Source organism: Podarcis melisellensis (assembly GCF_964234715.1).
Source record: "Podarcis melisellensis genome assembly, chromosome: 18".
NCBI lineage: Eukaryota > Metazoa > Chordata > Lepidosauria > Squamata > Lacertidae > Podarcis > Podarcis melisellensis.
In genome coordinates, this window is record NC_138536.1 from 6,175,941 (window position 1) to 6,194,262 (window position 18,322).

The following is an 18,322-nucleotide window of genomic DNA, read 5'->3' on the forward strand; positions in this document are numbered from 1 at the left end:
CCGCCGCCGCCACCACAATCTCCTTTTCCTTTCCCTCCTGCGCTACAACCGCCGCCGCCGCCGCCACGCCGGAACCGGAAACCCCTCCCCCCCCACACCGCTGCTCCGGCAACGGGCAGCCGCCTCGGCCAATAGGGGGCGCGGGATGGCCTGGGCCAATGGAGAGATGCCGATGGCGGGAGTGGGGGGGGGAGGAGGAGGGGACCAATGGGGAGGCGAGGGGAAGGAAGGCGGGTGCCGCGTCGCCAAGGAGACGGCGCGGAGGAAGAGCGCGAGCCGTTGCCCTGTAACGGACGCTCGGAAGGGAGGCGAAAGGCGAGGCGGGGCGCTAGTCCTCATGGAGGTGGCGCTAGTGGGCCGCTTTAGGGGCGGGGGGAGCGGGGGGGGGGTTGGAGTTCCTTATCCTTTATCTTCATTAATTTGTGTTATTTTATTTTCATTCATTTATTATTATTAATTTATTTATTTATATATTTAATATATATATATTTATTATTTAATATATGTAATATATATATTTATTATTTTATTTATTTAATATATATATTTATTATTTTATATATTTAATATATATTATTTTATATATTTAATATATATTTATTATTTTATATATTTAATATATACATATTTATTATTTTATATATTTAATATATACATATTTATTATTTTATATATTTATCATCGTATATTTATTATTAATAATTTATTTATTTTTTAAAAAGAATATTTATTAAGGTTTTCAATAGTAATACAATAAAAATCAAAAAGAAAAAAATAACAAAAATACAAAAATAAAAATAATTAAAAACACAGTTTCCATTACTTATTTTCCATTAACTTATTTCCCAGACCTCCTCGTACCTCCCTTTCTTGTTTTCCAATTCAAATTGTTAGTTCAGCAAATCCTTATCAATAAATTTTAACCTTTTTCTAACCCCTTTCCCCCCATATTCTCTTTTTATTATTAATAATTTATTATAGTCATTCATTTATTATTATAATATATTAATTTACTATGTTATTATTATTATATGTGTGTGTGTGTGTGTACCTCAGGTTACATACGCTTCAGGTTACAGACTCCGCTAACCCAGAAATAGTGCTTCAGGTTAAGAACTTTGCTTCAGGATAAGAACAGAAATTGTGCTCTGGCGGCGCGGCGACAGCAGGAGGCCCCATTAGCTAAAGTGGTACCTCAGGTTAAGAACAGTTTCAGGTTAAGGACGGACCTCCAACTAAGTGCTTAACCTGAGGTACCACTGTATTATTATTATTAATTTCATATATATCTATATATGTGTGTGTTCAGGTTAAAGACTCCGCTAACCCAGAAATAGTGCTTCAGGTTAAGAACTTTGCTTCAGGATAAGAACAGAAATCATGCTCCAGCAGCGGGAGGCCCCATTAGCTAAAGTGGTGCTTCAGGTTAAGAACAGTTTCAGGTTAAGAACGGACCTCCGGAACAAATTAAGTACTTAACCTGAGGTACCACTGTATATATATATTGATTATTGAAAACAAACCTTCAAAGCGATATATGAAAAGACCAAATAATAATAACAGTAACTGCAGCCATACTTTAATAAGAAAAGTCAAAAGGCTATAAAACAGATTAAAACCACCTCAACTTTTTAGAGTTCTCTAAGCAGGAGTGAGGGGTTTTTTTTTTAAAGCAAACGTACAGAGAAACATCTGCCTGCAATGATACATACCAGCCGACATTTCAATTTTATTATTTATGCCAGCCACTCTGAGCAGGTTCCAACATATATACAATCAAACCTCGGTTGTCTAACTTAATCCATTCCGGAAGCCCTTTCGGCTTTCCAAAATGTTTGGCAACCGAAGCACAGCTTCTGATTGGCTGCAGGAGCTTCCTGCGCTCAATCGGAAGCCGCGTCGGACGTTCGGCTTCCAAAAAAACGTTTGCAAACTGGAACACTTCTGGGTTTTCGGTGTCTGGGAGCTGAAACATAAGGTAACAGAGGCGTTTGGGAGCCGAGGTTTGACTTTAAAAGTGATAATGAAACATTAAACATTAAAAAACTTCCCTACCAGGGCTGCCTTCAGGTGTCTTCCAAAGGTTTTATAGCAAGCATGTCCAAAGTTCGTTTTGGGGGCATAATCCGGTTTTATTCAGCCCCTGTGGCAGTTTATTTCTTGGGGTCAAAACCTATAAAAAGCTCAACAACTTCAATCCTAAAAAGACTCAATAACTATGGGATAAAATCGTAAATAAAGTTCAACAACTTTGGTCGGCCCTCACGCATGTTCACTTCATCAAATCTGGTTCTCTTTGGAAAAAGTTTGGGCACCACTGTTTATAGTGACTTATCTTCTTGGCTCTGGGGTCAGATAACTCTATCTCCTCCAACATTTCTGTCGTGAAAATAGAGGCGTTCTAAGAAAAGCAAGACATCCCGGGATTAAATCAGAAACCGGGACGGCTTCTGTAAATCCAGGACTGTCCCTGGAAAATAAGGACACTTGGAAGGTCTAAATAATACTATACTGCAATAATATTATTTCTGCTACCCACCTTTTCCTCTGAGCTGCTCAAGATGGGCATATTTATCCTCCCCATTTTATCCGCAACCATCACCCTATGAGGTAGGTTCAGCTGACAGAGGTGGCGACTGGCCCCCAAGAGTTTTATAACTTAAGGGGTTAAGCATTCTCCACCTAAGGGAGTGGGGGTGTGTGTTGAGAGTGGCATGATACTGAGGCTGAACCTGCTCTAATTGGCTGTGTGATTCTGCGAGAGTTTTCCTCCTGTATGTTTCGCTGAACGTCTTCCTGCAAAGCATAAGGCAGGGCAAAACCTCTTTGTCCCTTTCCCCAGTTGAAACCATTGTTAAGGCTTTTCCCCCCTCTGGACTCCATATGTGTTATTTAACAGCTAACAGCTCCCCTTCGCTCTGGATCAGACAAGGAAATGCATGTATACTGGATCGGTGCAGTCTTGAAATGTCCAGGAGAGATTGTCAGGGGGAATCATCCTTGAGGCGGACTACACACAGCAGCCAAATCAAAAATAGAACTTTTTTTTAATTATTATTCAAAACCAAGAGATACACAAGATGTGCATTGGAGACAGCGCTTCCCCCAGCGATGACAGTCCTCCTACTTGTAAGAATTTGCCTTGTGTTTTGGAAGGAAAGTGAAGCTGGCAGGAACAGGACCCAGAAGCATCTCACTGCAAGGAGGAGAAATTGAGAAAACTGCTCACATCTCTAGATTCTTCCAACAGCACACACACCTGCGATGATACTTTGTGCATGACAGGCTAAAAAGGTAAAGGGGTCCCTGACCATTAGGTCTAGTCGTGACCGACTCTGGGGTTGCGGCGCTCATCTCGCTTTATTGGCCGAGGGAGCCGGCGTACAGCTTCCGGGTCATGTGGCCAGCAGGACTAAGCCGCTTCTGGCGAACCAGAGCAGCGCACGGAAACACCGTTTCCCTTCCCGCCAGAGTGGTACCTATTTATCTACTTGCACTTTGAGGTGCTTTCGAACTGCTAGGTTGGCAGGAGCAGGGACAGAGCAATGGGAGCTCACCCCGTCATTGCGGGGATTCGAACCGCCAACCTTCTGATCGGCAAGTCTATGCTCTGTGGTTTAACCCACAGTAGCGACAGGCTACTGAACTCTTATTATGAGATGAAAACCCCATAGGGCGCACAAATGCCGTGACAGAAATCTCAGAGGTGCACTTTTTAGACCGCTGCACGCCATTCCTCCAATTTCTATAAGGAACTATGGAAAGAATGACAGAGAGGAAGGCAATTCAGCTGGGATGTTGGGAGAGAATTTGCATTGCCCTTTTCGTACTTCTCCTTGTTCCTCAGAAGAGCTCAGAGAGATTTGCGCCTCACAACAAGCTCGTGAGTTAAGTTAGGCTGGGAGATCAGGACTAGCCCAAGGTCATCTGAGCGAGATTCGCAGCCGAGTGATCTGAGCTTCTCTTCCCACATAGCTGGGCTAGAAGAGTTTTGTCCTGATTTGGGACAGAAAAGTTGTTCACTTCCCGCTGGCCGTCTTATGGATTTGGGAGATAGGAAGCCCCATGGCCTGTGTTGCATCAGATGGAATAGGGTCCAGTTCTAGCTTTAACTACCGTATTTTTCGCACCATAGGACGCACTGGACAATAGGACGCACCTTGTTTTAGAGGGGGGAGAACAGGGGAAAAAATTCTTCCGCTCTCTGCCCAGCGCCCCTTCAGCGAAGCAGCAGGAAGCGCTGCGCAGAGAGTGGGAGAATTTCCCCCCTCTTGTTTTCCCGCTCTAAAACAAGGTGCCGTTTAAGGGTTCGTTCAGGCGGCTACCTTGGAAGCCTGGAGAGTTAGAGGGGTCAGTGCGCACCGACCCTTCTCACTCTCCAGGCTTCAGGTTCCTTTCGACCTGCTCTTTGTGGCTGGCGGGGGGAAGCCCACCACCAGCCCCAAAGAGCAGATCAGGGAGCAGCGGAAAGGCGCAGCGGAGAGGCTGCTGCCATAGCTGCGCGTCACCTCTCCAGCCGGGAGAGGGTCGCGGGGGGCTGCTTTAGCCCCGCGCGCGCTCTCCCGGCTGGAGAGGTGACGCGCGGCTATGGAGGCTTCTGCTATAGCTGCGCGTCACATCTCCAGCCGGGAGAGGGTCACGGGGCTATGGCGTCTTTGCTCCATAGGACGCACACACATTTCCCCTTCATTTTTGAAGGGGAAAAAGTGCGTCCTATGGAGCGAAAAATACGGTAGTCACTCCATTCAAGGGCCAAAACCCACATTTCTGGCCTGGTTCTACATCAGCCTTCGTAGGAGCTGAAATAATCTCTCCCCCTCTCTTCCTCCTCACTGCACACATGCAGTTGTGTGCTTAACATGCACAGAAAACTCTCAACTGTTTGGCAGAAGTTCAAACCCTTTTTACCTGATCTTAATCCAGTCGCCCACGTTCTGGCTTGCCATTAAGGTCTCCAAATAGTCCCGGCCCATGTAGTAAGGGGGTCTTTCATTAATCTTCTGAGGCAGGCGCTCCAGTAAGCCGGCTGGAATGTACCTGCCAAAGTAAAAAAGTAAAGGTAAAGGACCCCTGGATGGTGAAGTCCAGTCAAAGGCGATTATGGGGTTGCGGTGCTCATCTCGCTTTCAGGCCGAAGGAGACGGCGTTTGTCCACAGACAGCTTTCCGGGTCATGTGGCCAGCAGGACTCAACCGTTTCTGGCGCAATGGGACACTGTGACGGAAACCAGAACGCAAGGAAATGCCATTTACCTTCCCGCCACAGTGGTACCTATTTATCTACTTGCACTGGTGTGCTTTCGAACTGCTAGGTTGGCAGGAGCTGGGACAGAGCAACAGGAGCTCACCCCGTTGTGCGGATTCGAACTGCCGACCTTCTGATCGGCAAGCCCAAGGGGCTCGGTGGTTTAGACCACAGCGCCACCTGCATTCCAGCCTGCCAAAGCACCAAAGAAGGAAGAAAGGAAGACTCATTTTCCATGACAGTAGGAGAACAGCCTCATCTTGGTTGCTCCTCTCACTCACCCCAGAAGTTAGGCTTATTCAAAATCTAGCTGCAGCTATAAGCATGGGAGATACAGGGCAGAGTCATACAAGGCTGTTGCGAAGCCCTGCCTTTTTGAGTTAAGTGGGAGGAGAAAACACCACTGAGGAATAAAGGAAGAAGTGGCAGCTATCTCTCTTGATGCTGCCCCAATTTTAATTGCAGTGCTATTATGAACTCACACTTAGCAGGCATATAGTAAAGGTAAAGGGACCCCTGACCATTAGGTCCAGTCGTGACCCACTCTGGGGTTGCAGCGCTCATCTCGCTTTACTGGCCGAGGGAGCCGGCGTACAGCTTCCGGGTCATGTGGCCAGCAGGACTAAGCCACTTCTGGCGAACCAGAGCAGCGCACGGAAATGCCGTTTACCTTCCCGCCAGAGCAGTACCTATTTATCTACTTGCACTTTGACGTGCTTTCGAACTGCTAGGTTGGCAGGAGCAGGGACCGAGCAACGGGAGGTCACCCCGTCACAGGGATTTGAACCGCCGACCTTCTGATTGGCAAGTCCTAGGCTCTGTGGTTTAACCCACAGTGCCACCCGCAACCCTATATAAGCAGGCATATATATAGTGCTTTAAAAAACACCCACTGTATTGAAGGTGATGGACTATATGGGATTGGCAGAAATGACTGGCAGAATCCGAGACCAGGGAGAAGAGTCGGTGGAAGAAGATTGGAAGAAATTTAAAGACTATCTACAGAAATATTGTAAAATTATTGAATGTTAGAATGATGTTGGATAGAAATTAAGTGGTTTCCAGCTGTAATGCTGTAAGAGAATATGAAAAAAAGGGTTCGAAACAGGTAAAATTTAATGGTAAGGATTTGCTGAACTAACAATTTGAATTGGAATACAAAAAAGGGAGGTATGAGGAGGTCTGGGAAACAAACTTAAGGAAAATAAGCAATGGAAAATTTGTATGTTTTAAATTATTTTTGTTTTTGCATTTTTGTTATTTTTTCTTCTTATTTTTATTGTATTATTACTAAAAATCTTAATAAATATTCTATTAAAAAAAACCAAAAACCACCCACTGTATCTGGTCGCTGTTAGCAGTAAGTTTCTAGCTTTCCCCGGTGTCAAGCTAGGCTTTTAAAATACACGGACTTGTTTCTCAAAATCTCCGAAGCCTGAGAAGCAGCTGATGAGTAGGGTGTCCCTGCAGTGTGTCACACACAGCAGAAACTTAGTGGTGCGTTAAGATGTTTGTTGCAGGATCCAGTTTTGCCTACCTTACAAAAAGGAGTTTCACACCTGAACTGACATAAGCTCCTTACAGGAACCCAAGGCCAGCTGTTATTAATACAGTGGTGCCTCGCAAGACAAAATTAATTCGTTCCGCAAGAAGCCTTCGCTGCCGCCCGCCAGCATTCTAAAAAACCCCGGGACAGCGGAGAATGTCGCCCCGGGACAGCGGAGAATGTCCCGGGGTTTTTTACAATTTGCAATTTGGCGCCTTTGCTGCCGCCCGCCAGCATTTTAAAAAACCCTGGGACATTCTCCGCTGTCCCGGGGCGATTTAAAAGCCCCCGGGAAGGCAGGCAGGGAGGACAAAGACTTTTGCCCCCCGCCTGCCTTCAGAAGAGGTCCTGGACCTCTTCTGAAGGCGGGCGGGGGGCAAAAGTCTTTGCTCCCCCCCGCCTGCCTTCAAAAGCCATCCGGGATAGCGGGAAGCGCTTCCCTGCTATCCCGGACTGCTTTTAAAATGCTGGCGGTGGGGAGCAAAGCCTTTCGGCCCCCGCCGGCCTTCCTGGACCTCTTCTGAAGGCCGGAGGGGGGGGAAAGGCTTTGCTCCCCACCGCCAGCATTTAAAAGAGGTCCCCGGAGATTTCCCTATGGGCTTTCTTCTTGCGAAGCAAGCCCATAGGGAAATTCGTCTTGCGAAGCGCCTCCAAAACGGAAAACCCTTTCGTCTAGCGGGTTTTTCGTCTTGCGAGGCGTTCGTCTTGCGGGGCACCACTGTACCTGGATGGAAAGGCAAAATGCAATGACTTAGCAAGGGCTGAGGAGGAGCTTCTACCTGCAGAGAAAGGAGAGCCACTCCAGCAGAAACTTCCTGGTTTTCTCCACTCCCTGCGTGTCTGATCCCCAATGCTCCAAGCCGTAGTTGGTGAAGTCCTTGAGGTTGTCGAGCCTCTCTCCCGAAGAGATGTCCCAGTGCCGCTGCTCTTTGATTTCGGTGAAGATCCAGGGCTTGATCAGCGCCCCCCTGTGACCCAGAAGAACGACCGCCGTGAGAAAACCATGAGCAGAATCTACGCGTACACACACACAGAAATGCTCAGGTTCTAGAGCCAAGTCCTGCCGCCCTGGCAGAATGTAAGTGCGCGAGGAGAAACACACGCACATGATCGAATATTTTTGCCATCTAGATTGCATAGCAAGAACCCATTAGGGCAAGTATTGGGATTCGAAAGAATCCCATCATTATGTTTCAATACTCCCAGGCGATTCCATGTTCAAACAGCCCCACCACCAGCAAAATCTAAAGGAACGGGAGAGGCGGTTGGAGGATGGATGGCGGCTAATGGATTGAGGTTGAATCCTGACAAGACAGAAGTACTGTTTTTGGGGGGGCAGGGGGCGGGCTGGTGTGGAGGACTCCCTGGTCCTGAATGGGGTAACTGTGTCCCTGAAGGACCAGGTGCGCAGCCTGGGAGTCATTTTGGACTCACAGCTGTCCATGGAGGTGCAGGTCAATTCTGTGTCCAGGGCAGCTGTCTACCAGCTCCATCTGGTATGCAGGATGAGACCCTATCTGCCTGCGGACTGTCTCGCCAGAGTGGTGCATGCTCTGGTTATCTCCCGCTTTGACTACTACAATGCGCTCTACGTGGGGCTACCTTTGAAGGTGACCCAGAAACTACAACTAATCCAGAATGCGGCAGCTAGACTGGTGACTGGGGGTGGCTGCCGAGACCACATAACACCGGCCTTGAAAGACCTACATTGGCTCCCAGTACGTTTCCGAGCACAATTCAAAGTCCTGGTGTTGACCTTTAAAGCCTTAAACGGCCTCGGTCCAGTATACCTGAAGGGGCATCTCCACCCCCATCGTTCTGCCCGGACGCTGAGGTCCAGCGCCGAGGGCCTTCTGGCAGTTCCCTCATTGCGAGAAGCAAAGCTACAGGGAACCAGGCAAAGGGCCTTCTTGGTAGTGGCACCTGCCCTGTGTAACGCCCTCCCACCAGATGTCAAAGAGAACAACAACTACCAGACTTTTAGAAGACATCTGAAGGCAGCCCTGTTTAGGGAAGCTTTTAATGTTTGATGTATTACAGTATTTTAATATTTTTTTTGGAAGCCGCCCAGAGTAGCTGGGGAAGCCCAGCCAGATGGGCGGGGTATAAATAATAAATTATTATTATTATTATGACCCCTGAACCATAGCAAAAGACGGAGCCAGAAGCAGGAATTGTGTAACAGCAGCTGTGGCAGATACCACAGATTCCTTTAGGAAGATGTGGCTATAATGTGGTCTTAGGCTACCGTATGATCGACCACATGGCTCTTAAGCAAGTCTCTCCTCCTCCCCACCTCCCAACCATTATTGTATAGTGTTATGTTCAGCAAGGCCCAGGATTATTCTCTTTTCTTTCTGTTTAGCTCCTCATATTATTTCAAAATGAGGATCCTTGGCGCCTCGGTCTTCTGTGACAGCCACGCCTGCTTCTGCTATTACAGCTGGAAATGATTTTGTAATGGCAATCTTAACCGTAGTCCTTTGGGGCTGGGAAATGAAGTTGTGAACTTGCCTTCGTACACTGGTACGTTTTTAGCCTTGGAACTGAGTGACCCGAACCGCCCAGTGAACTCTGTGCCAGACCATCTAAGTTACTACAGTCGTACCTTGGAAGTCGAACAGAATCTGTTCTGGAAGTCCGTTCAACTTCCAAAATGTTCATAAACCCAAGCCCGGCTTCCGATTGGCTGCAGTAAGCTCCTGCAGCCAATCGGAAGCCAAGGAAGCCCCGGACGTTCAACTTCCACAAGACGCACCTAGTTTTTGGAGGAGGAAAACAAGAAAAAAAAAATCTGACTCTCAGGAGCCAGAACAGCAAGAAGGATCGCTACGCAGTGAAAGCAGCAATCCCTCATGTTGTTCTGGCTTCTGGGATAGCTGTGCAGCCTGCATTCGCTCTGTAAGATGCACACACATTTCCCCTTACTTTTTAGGAGGGGAAAAGTGAGTCTTATAGAGCAAAAAATACAGTAGTTTGCAAACCGGAACCGTCACTTCCGGGTTCGCGGCACTCAGAAGCCAAAACATCTGGGAACTAAGCTGTTCGAAAACCAAGGTACGACTGTAGTATCTTCACTGGCTGTGCTTTAACACAACCTCCAAGCCACAAAGGCCCTTACATGAGCTGCAAGCTAATGCGTGCTGCGGCTTGGAGTAAAGCAAGCTACACAAATGTAAGCCAACTTGTTTCCCTGCAAAGCAGGAGAACTTGAGCTGCGTGCACGAGCAGAGAGATCACACACAGACTAAATTGCTCAAGGCTGATCCAAGGCTTAGAATTGTGTCTGAACACAGCCATTGACTGGCTTTCCAGGGTTTTAGAGTTTTTCCCAGCCATAGCTGGAGAAGCTGGAGACTGAACCTGGACCTTCTGCTTGGAAAAAACCCACGGGGGTAACGAAGGGTGCTTTCTCCTCCAGACCACCCAAAACTAAGGGAAGACACTTGCCGAGCAATCATAATTCCCGAAACTCCACTCTGCATGGCTTGATTGGCATCTTCGAAAGACAAGATATCTCCGTTCCCTGCGCCAAAAGGAAAAAAAAACAATAATTCAGGGGTCACCAAAGCAATCCCCAATGCTTCAGATGCAGTTTGCCAGGCAGAGGGCCTTCTCGGTGGTGGCACCCGCCCTGTGGAACACCCTCCCATCTGATGTCAAGGAAATAAACAGCTATCTGACTTTTAGAAGACATCTGAAGGCAGCCCTGTTTAGGGAAGTTTTTAATGTTTGATGTTTTATCGGATTTTTAATATTCTGTTGGGAGCTGCCCAGAGCAGCTGAAGAAACCCAGCCAGATGGGCGGGGTATATAAATATTATTATTATTATTATTATTATTATTATTATTATTAACAACTGTTTCTCTTAATAGTTCCAAGCACTTATTTATGGCTCTATCAACTGCCCCTGGCCACAGCGATGCCTTTTGCAAGTACAGTGTTACTTTGGAAGTCGAACTGAATCCGTTCTGGAAGTCCGTTCGACTTCCAAAACATTCGGGAACCAAGGCGCAGATTCTAGTTGGTTTCAGGAAGCTCCTGCAGCCAACTGGAAGCCGTGGAAGTCGCATTTGACATTTGAGTTCCAAAGAACTTTTGAAAACCGGAACAATCCTTTCCGGTTTTCAATCTTTGGGAGCCAAAACATTTGACTCCCAAGGCGTTTGAAAACCAAGGTACGACTGTAAATGGATTTGAAACAGCCCTGTCTGTAAATGAGGTTGAGGTTGCACAAAAAACCGCTAACATCCAAGATACCTCCTCCTCCCTGCTTATTTTGCGGCAGCAGCATGCAGAGCGCTGCCCAGGAAGTTTACTATCTAAGAAACAGAACTAGTGAAGGCAGAACCAGCAGGCAGCTTCTGGTCCAGGCCTGCCCCTACTTGATGGAACTAAAAGGTAAAGGGACCCCTGACCATTAGGTCCAGTCGTGGCTGACTCTGGGGTTGCGGCGCTCATCTCGCTTTATTGGCCGAGGGAGCCGGCGTACAGCTTCCGGGTCATGTGGCCAGCATGACTAAGCCGCTTCTGGCGAACCAGAGCAGCGCACGGAAACACCGTTTACCTTCCCGCCGGAGCGGTACCTATTTATCTACTTTCACTTTGACGTGCTTTCGAACTGCTAGGTGGGCAGGAGCAGGGACCGAGCAACGGGAGCTCACCCCGTCATCGCGGGGATTCGGACCGCCAACCTTCTGATCGGCAAGTCCTAGGCTCTGTGGTTTAACCCACAGCGCCCCCCCCCCCCCCGCGTCCCTGATGGCACTAAAAAGAACTTGTCAAATCCAAAGCATTTATTGATGTCTTCAAGGAAAGGGGGAAACTGTTCAGAATGACCGGGCAACAACGAGCCACACGTCTCCTGTAGTCTTCACTCACTTCCAAGAGTCCAATCTAGAGATTTCAGAGAGGAGGAGAGAAATGAATTGCTCCCTGACCCCCGTGACGTTCTTTGTGGCAGCCCACAGGCCATTTCGGCTGCTGACCACTGATCTACAAAGAAGAGTCCTGATGGGCCGGACTAAGGAAGGTCTATATGGACCAGCACCTTGTTTCTGACCAGTAGCCAGCCAGGTGTCTCCAGGTAGCGACTGAAGACAGCAACCCTTCTCTGCTGTTGCCCCTCCCCCAATCATCAAGCAACTGGAACTGGGGTAGAGTGCATCTGAATACAGAGGTTCTTTTTAGTGGTCGTAGCTGGGAGATCTCTCTTCCTCCCCCCTGGACATTTCTGATCATCTTAATTCATCCCACAAGTTAGGGATCTTTCGCCTGTCCTGAACTTACTTCATTGAGCTCTTGCGCCGTGGGAAGGTGGGGCAGGGCGGTAGCACAAATATGGGAAGGTTAACTGTATGGCAAGAGAAAAAGTGGGTTTTCCAAAGATCGCAGAAACAGAATTCTGTGCGACTGCCATAAAACTCAGGGAACAAAATGACTACCAAAGTGACTAAGATTTTAAATGACAATTTTAGGTTATATTTTAATGATCAAGATTTAATATATATTTTTAACGGCCGCTATATCTGAATTGTGGGACGCAGGTGGCGCTGTGGGTTAAAGCCTCAGCACCTAGGACTTGCCGATCAAAAGGTCGGCGGTTCGAATCCCTGCGGCAGGGTGCGCTCCCGCTGCTCGGTCCCAGCGCCTGCCAACCTAGCAGTTCGAAAGCACCTCCGGGTGCAAGTAGATAAATAGGGACCGCTTACCAGCGGGAAGGGAAACGGCGTTTCCGTGTGCGGCTCTGGCTCGCCAGAGCAGCGATGTCACGCTCGCCACGTGACCCGGAAGTGTCTCCGGACAGCGCTGGCCCCTGGCCTCTTGAGTGAGATGGGCGCACAACCCCAGAGTCTGGCAAGACTGGCCCATACGGGCAGGGGTACCTTTACCTTTACCTTATATCTGAATTGTCTCTGTTATACCCAATTGCAATTCAATGTCTTCCTGCTGTGTTTTATGATTTCCCTGATATTGTAAGTAATACTGTAACTGGTCTGTGACCGTAATAATAAAATTCATTCATTCAGAAGCAGGAGGAGGAAAAGGTGGCTTGATGGAGAGGGAGGCAAACCCAGCCAAAGCAATCCGAGCCCAAAAACTGCAGCAAAGCATTACCCCCAAGCCCCAAATATGTTGCAAAGGAAGCAAAACCAGCACGCGGAAAGAGCAGAACTACCTACCGAAAAGAGGCATCGGACTGGCAATTTTTGCGCACTCTGCTATGTACTCCCAGTTTGCCGCCTTCGTGTACCGCTGCTCCCTCGACCGGCCGTGAAGCTAACAGGGTCAGAAAAGGGACAGTTGACGTCTCCGTCACGGATTCAAATGACAATACACACCGCTTTTTGAAATGCTTAGGTAAGAACAGAGATGTGGTCTACTGACCCCCACAAGATGCAATTGCTACATAGAACCTCCACATGCAGAGGGAGTCTACTTTAGGATATTGGTTGCCAAAGGGCAAGAGCAGGGGAAGACTGACGCCTTTGTGTCTCGTGCAGGGGCTTCTCAAAGGCAGCATTGTAAGGCGTGTGTGAGATCTCTCTGCGCCGGTCTCCCCAGGCTTGCGGATATTTGCCCCAGGTTTCAGGATGCAGGCAGCTCTCCGTAAGCCGTGGGAGAGCTGCGCGATTTCGCACCAGGCTCCCACGGCTTGCGGATAGCTTCCTGAAGCCTGCATTCGCCCCATAGGATGCACACACATTTCCCCTTCATTTTTGGAGGGGAAAAAGTGCGTCCTATAGGGCGAAAAATACGGTAATCAATAATACAATAATATGATGATAAATAAAAATTAAAATCTGTTGCTGGAAACAACAGAATATTGGCATAGATCAGGGGTAAAGTAAAGGTAAAGGGACCCCTGACCGTTAGGTCCAATCGTAGACTACTCTGGGGTTGTGGCGCTCATCTCACTTTACTGGCCGAGGGAGCCGGCGTTTGTCCGCAGACAGCTTCCGTGTCATGTGGCCAGCATGACTAAGCCACTTCTGGCGAACCAGAGCAGCAAATGGAAACACCGTTTACCTTCCTGCTGGAGCATTACCTATTTATCTACTTGCACTTTGACGTGCTTTCAAACTGCTAGGTTGGCAGGAGCAGGGACTGAGAAACAGGAGCTCACCCCTTCATTGTGGGGATTCGAACTGCCAACCTTCCGATCGGCAAGTCCTAGGCTCTGTGGTTTAACCCACAGCGCCACCCATGCCCCTTAGATCAGGGGTAGTCAACCTTTTTATACCTACCGCCCACTAACGCATCTTTCTTGATGATAAAATTTCCTTACCAGTGCTCAATGGAAGGATTCAGTTTGTGCTGTAGAACTCCCTACCACCCACCTAGAATCCTGAAATGCCCACAAATGGGGAGTAGGGACCAGGTTGACAACCCCTGGGCTAGATGGTGTAACTTTAGTCTGATCTAGTAGGGTGTATGCGTTTTGGTGTTTTTTAAATGAAGTTACTGCTCATCTGAATGTGGCTTAAGGAAGGCTACTGTACCGTGACCATAGAGGCACCCCACTCTCGGATGCTGGGAATTAGCTTGTGAGCCAGGTTGGTTTTCTCTTGCACCCCGGTCCGGATCTTCACGGTCAAGGGAACATCTAGCACCTGCCGAGGAAAAGAGGAACAATGAGCCAAGCGAAGTGTGCCTTGGGAGCCGATCCTGAGTGTGACGAAGCTGGAATCTGGAGATTCCTTTGCCGAAAGCTTTCACCAACGGCTGCTCCGAGAATGCAAAGAGGGGGCCACAGAGTAGAGTAACCCGTTTTTGAGACCAGCGACTTCTGTACCTGGTGGGAAACTCAAAAGCCAGCCCCCCACAACTGAGAGTGATTTGGGAGTTGCACGGTCAGGGAAAAAAACAACACTGTCCAGGGTTGTAAAGACTGCGGAGAGAATAATTGGGTGCACTCTTCCCACCTTGGATCAAATCTATGCTTCCAGGTGCCATAAGAAAGCTTCAGAGATAGTGCAGGATAGTGCGCACCCCGGAAACGATCTCTTTCAGCTTCTGCCTTCTGGAAGAAGGTACAGGGTTATAAAGACTAGGACTAGCCGCCTGAGAAACAGTTTCTGTTTAATTGCGATTTTGGTTTTAAATGCAGTGCAAGGTAGTCTCTATGGGAGTATATTGTATTATGGGGTATCAGAGTTTTTAGGGGGCTAACCAGGCTGGGATAGCTGGGATAGCGGGCTTGCTGGCTTTTGAATGTCTCATGTAGATTTTTCCAATGTCGTTGTTCTGTATGGGACAATGACAATAAAGATTATCGTATCGTATCGTATTGATTATCGTATCGTATCGAAGAACCCCACGCCCCACCACAAGGGCCTTGTAATAATTACCTTGTGATGATTATAATTATGATTATTATACCCCACCCATCTTGCTGGTCTGCCCTGGGCCCTGGACACATTCGCCACAAAGCAGGAGCCAATAAACGGGTCAAAGCTTGCAGATTATGTGACGCTGTGCAAAGCTGATACGAAGAGGATGACCGTGGTTGCAAGAAGGAGCAACGCGGGGGAACAGAAGCACGAATGAAACCAGGGACTGCTAGGAGCCAGCCAAGGAAAAAATCACACCCAACCCCAACTTACGTAGTTCATGCCTCGGACAATCTGCTCAAACTTGTTGGGGCGGTTCATTAAGCCACATCCTCCCCCCTGGGAAGAGAAAGGAGAGGAGGGTGAAGCGTGTTTTGAAAGATCACTGGGGGGGGGGAGGGAGGGAGGGTGAAGGTCATAATCTCTGACCTGATTTCAGTCCTTGATGGTCTGGGCTTCCCATAGGATTAGCCACAGGTCCATCAGCTTGAAGGAGGGAGAGGTGTCAACTTGGCAGAACTTTTATTTAAAAAGAAAAAAAAGGTGGGCTGCAATTTTGTAAGACTTGGAGAAGTTCCTTTGAGACTCCCCATTGCTTCCAAGCTAAGTAACGGACTGTGTTGAATTGTGAAGGGAAACTTAAAGGTAAAGGTAAAGGACCCCTGGCAGTTAAGTCCAGTTGCAAACGACTCTGGGGTTGCGGCGCTCATCTCACTTTCAGGCCGAGGGAGCCGGTGTTTGTCAGCAGACAGTTTTTCCAGGTCATGTGGCCAGCATGACCTGGAAGCTTAGCACCTCAAGGAGAAGAAAACTAGAAACATGTAGGTTGATTCCGAAACACATGCTCCAAGCTTTTCCCTTCTGATTTGTTTCTGAGGGTGCCATACTTGAAATGAATTCCCCGAGTCCCCTCGGATTAGTCCCTCCCCCTAATTTTCCCTTAGGGACACGGGTGGTGCTGTGGTCTAAACCACAGAGCCTAGGACTTGCCGATCAGAAGGTCGGCGGTTCAAATCCCCGTGACGGGGTGAGCTCCCATCGCTCGGTCCCTGCTCCTGCCAACCTAGCAGTTCGAAAGCGTGTCAAAGTGCAAGTAGATAAATAGGTACCGCTCCAGCGGGACGGTAAATGACGTTTCCGTGCACCGCTCTGGTTTCGCCAGAAGCGGCTTAGTCCTGCTGGCCACATGACCCAGAAAAACTGTCTGAGGACAAGCGTCAGCTCCCTTGGCCAGTAAAGTGAGATGAGCGCCGCAACCCCAGAGTCGTTAGCGACTGGACTGAACTGTCAGGGGTCCTTTACCTTTACCTTTTTAGTGCTTGAAAGCACTAGCGTGCTTGAAGGGCTTAATGGGCTACCTTGTTATAGATGAGGTCGATAGGGCAGCCCACATTGATGTCCACAAAATCCACTTCGATGGTCCGGTTGAGAAGCTCTGCACACTTGGTCATGGTGTCTGGGAACGCTCCTTCCAGCTGCAGAGGCGTCGGGTGAAAGAGGGTCAAAGGGGTGCTCCAACTCACGAGAGCAGCTTATAGGCATTGCATGTGTGCCAAACTATCTGCAAGAATTCCCCAACTTGCCTTTTTGAGGTTTGCACCCCACTCAGCACGAATTACATAAATCAAAAGAGAGCGTATCAATAGAATACAGTGAAAAGACAGGCATGGCAGACTTAAGACTACGGTCTAGTGCAAATCGCATGAGCATCATGGCTGATCTCCACCACTCCTCCCTTCAGTGCTGTGGCAAGGAGTTTGGGAGCTCCTGCCTCGGCCCCAGCCTGCTATGTCTAAATGCAACTATGGCCAGTGTCAACCATCGCTTAGGAGAACAAGGCAACTCCAAATGAGGGTTTATAATATCCAGAACAAGGAGACAGTATTAAAAACAACCCCCAACAAAAGTATATCATCTTCCATACTTCTGCTAACTACCGATGAAGCTGGCAATGGCTTTTGGTTAAAGGTGGCCTTAAAAGGGAATTCTTGGTTAAAGGTGGCCTTAAAAGGGAATCAAAGAAGGATAGAACTTTCTTTATGTATGCCACAACAGCAGCAAGAATACTTATTGCAAAGTACTGGAAGACACAAGATCTACCCACCCGGGAAGAATGGCAGATGAAGGTGATGGACTACATGGAACTGGCAGAAATGACTGGCAGAATCCGAGACCAGGCAGAAGAGTCGGTGGAGGAAGACTGGAAGAAATTTAAAGACTATTTACAGAAACATTGCAAAATTAATGAATGTTAGAATGATGTTGGAACGAATTTATGTGGTTTTAGCAGAAATGTTATAAAGGTTTAGGAAAAAACAGACTGTTAATTGGTGAAAGGAGGGAAAGTAAAGTTACATTAATATTAAGATAAATTACAGGACAAAAATTGGAAAAGATGGGAAGGATTTGCTGAAATAGCTAACTGAACTAGAATACAAAAAAGGGAGGTGTGAGGAGGTCAAGGAAACAAGCTAATGAAAGATAAATTATGGGAAGAGTTGCCGTGTTTTTTAATTGTTTGTATTTTTCTGTTCTTCTCTTTTTTCCCCCTTTTCTTTTTTACTCATTGTGACGCGTTGACTTGCTTTTGTTTAATATGGTGTTTTTACTTTTGTTTTTTGTAACCCTTAAAACTTTAATAAATATTATTTTTAAAATAAAATAAATAAAATAAAAGGGAATTCCTGGAGGGGAGGGTTATTGAGGCCTATTAGCTTCCCATGCGGGAGCATCTATCAGCCAGAGGAGGAATAATAATAATAATAATAATAATAATAATAATAATAATAATAATAATAATAAATTATTTATACCCCGCCCATCTGGCTGGGTTTCCCTAGCCACCCTGGGCAGCTTCCAGCAGAATACTAAAATACAGTAATTCATCAGATATTAAAAGCTGCCTTCAGATGTCTTCTAAAAGTCTGGTAGTTGTTTATTTCCTTGACATCTGGTGGGAGGGCGTTCCACAGGGCGGGTGCCACCACTGAGAAGGCCCTCTGCCGGGTTCCCTGCAACTGTTTTTTTAATATATAATATTTATTAAGGTTTTTAATAATAATACAATAAAGGTAAAAATAAAATAAAAAATAGTAACAAAAATACAAAAGTAAAAATAATTAAAAAAAAGAAACATGCAGATTTTCCATTTCTCATTTTCCTTTAACATGTTTCCCGGACCTCCTCATACCTCCCTTT

At 47.3% G+C, this 18,322-nt stretch overlaps 1 protein-coding gene across 1 annotated transcript in view; it reads right to left on the reverse strand.

Annotated features, from left to right (window-relative positions):
- Positions 1–3,023: 3,023 nt before the first annotated feature.
- DUS3L (dihydrouridine synthase 3 like) overlaps positions 3,024–18,322 on the reverse strand; it is a 29,341-nt gene continuing 14,042 nt past the window's right edge. The window contains exons 6-13 of the mRNA XM_081895554.1: positions 16,483–16,599; positions 15,398–15,463; positions 14,294–14,404; positions 12,974–13,070; positions 10,241–10,316; positions 7,570–7,758; positions 4,909–5,037; positions 3,024–3,196 (exon numbers count right to left, since the gene is read on the reverse strand). Coding sequence (XP_081751680.1) covers positions 3,124–3,196; positions 4,909–5,037; positions 7,570–7,758; positions 10,241–10,316; positions 12,974–13,070; positions 14,294–14,404; positions 15,398–15,463; positions 16,483–16,599 — 858 coding nt within the window. The 3' untranslated portion in view covers positions 3,024–3,123. The remainder of the gene's footprint in view (positions 3,197–4,908; positions 5,038–7,569; positions 7,759–10,240; positions 10,317–12,973; positions 13,071–14,293; positions 14,405–15,397; positions 15,464–16,482; positions 16,600–18,322) is intronic.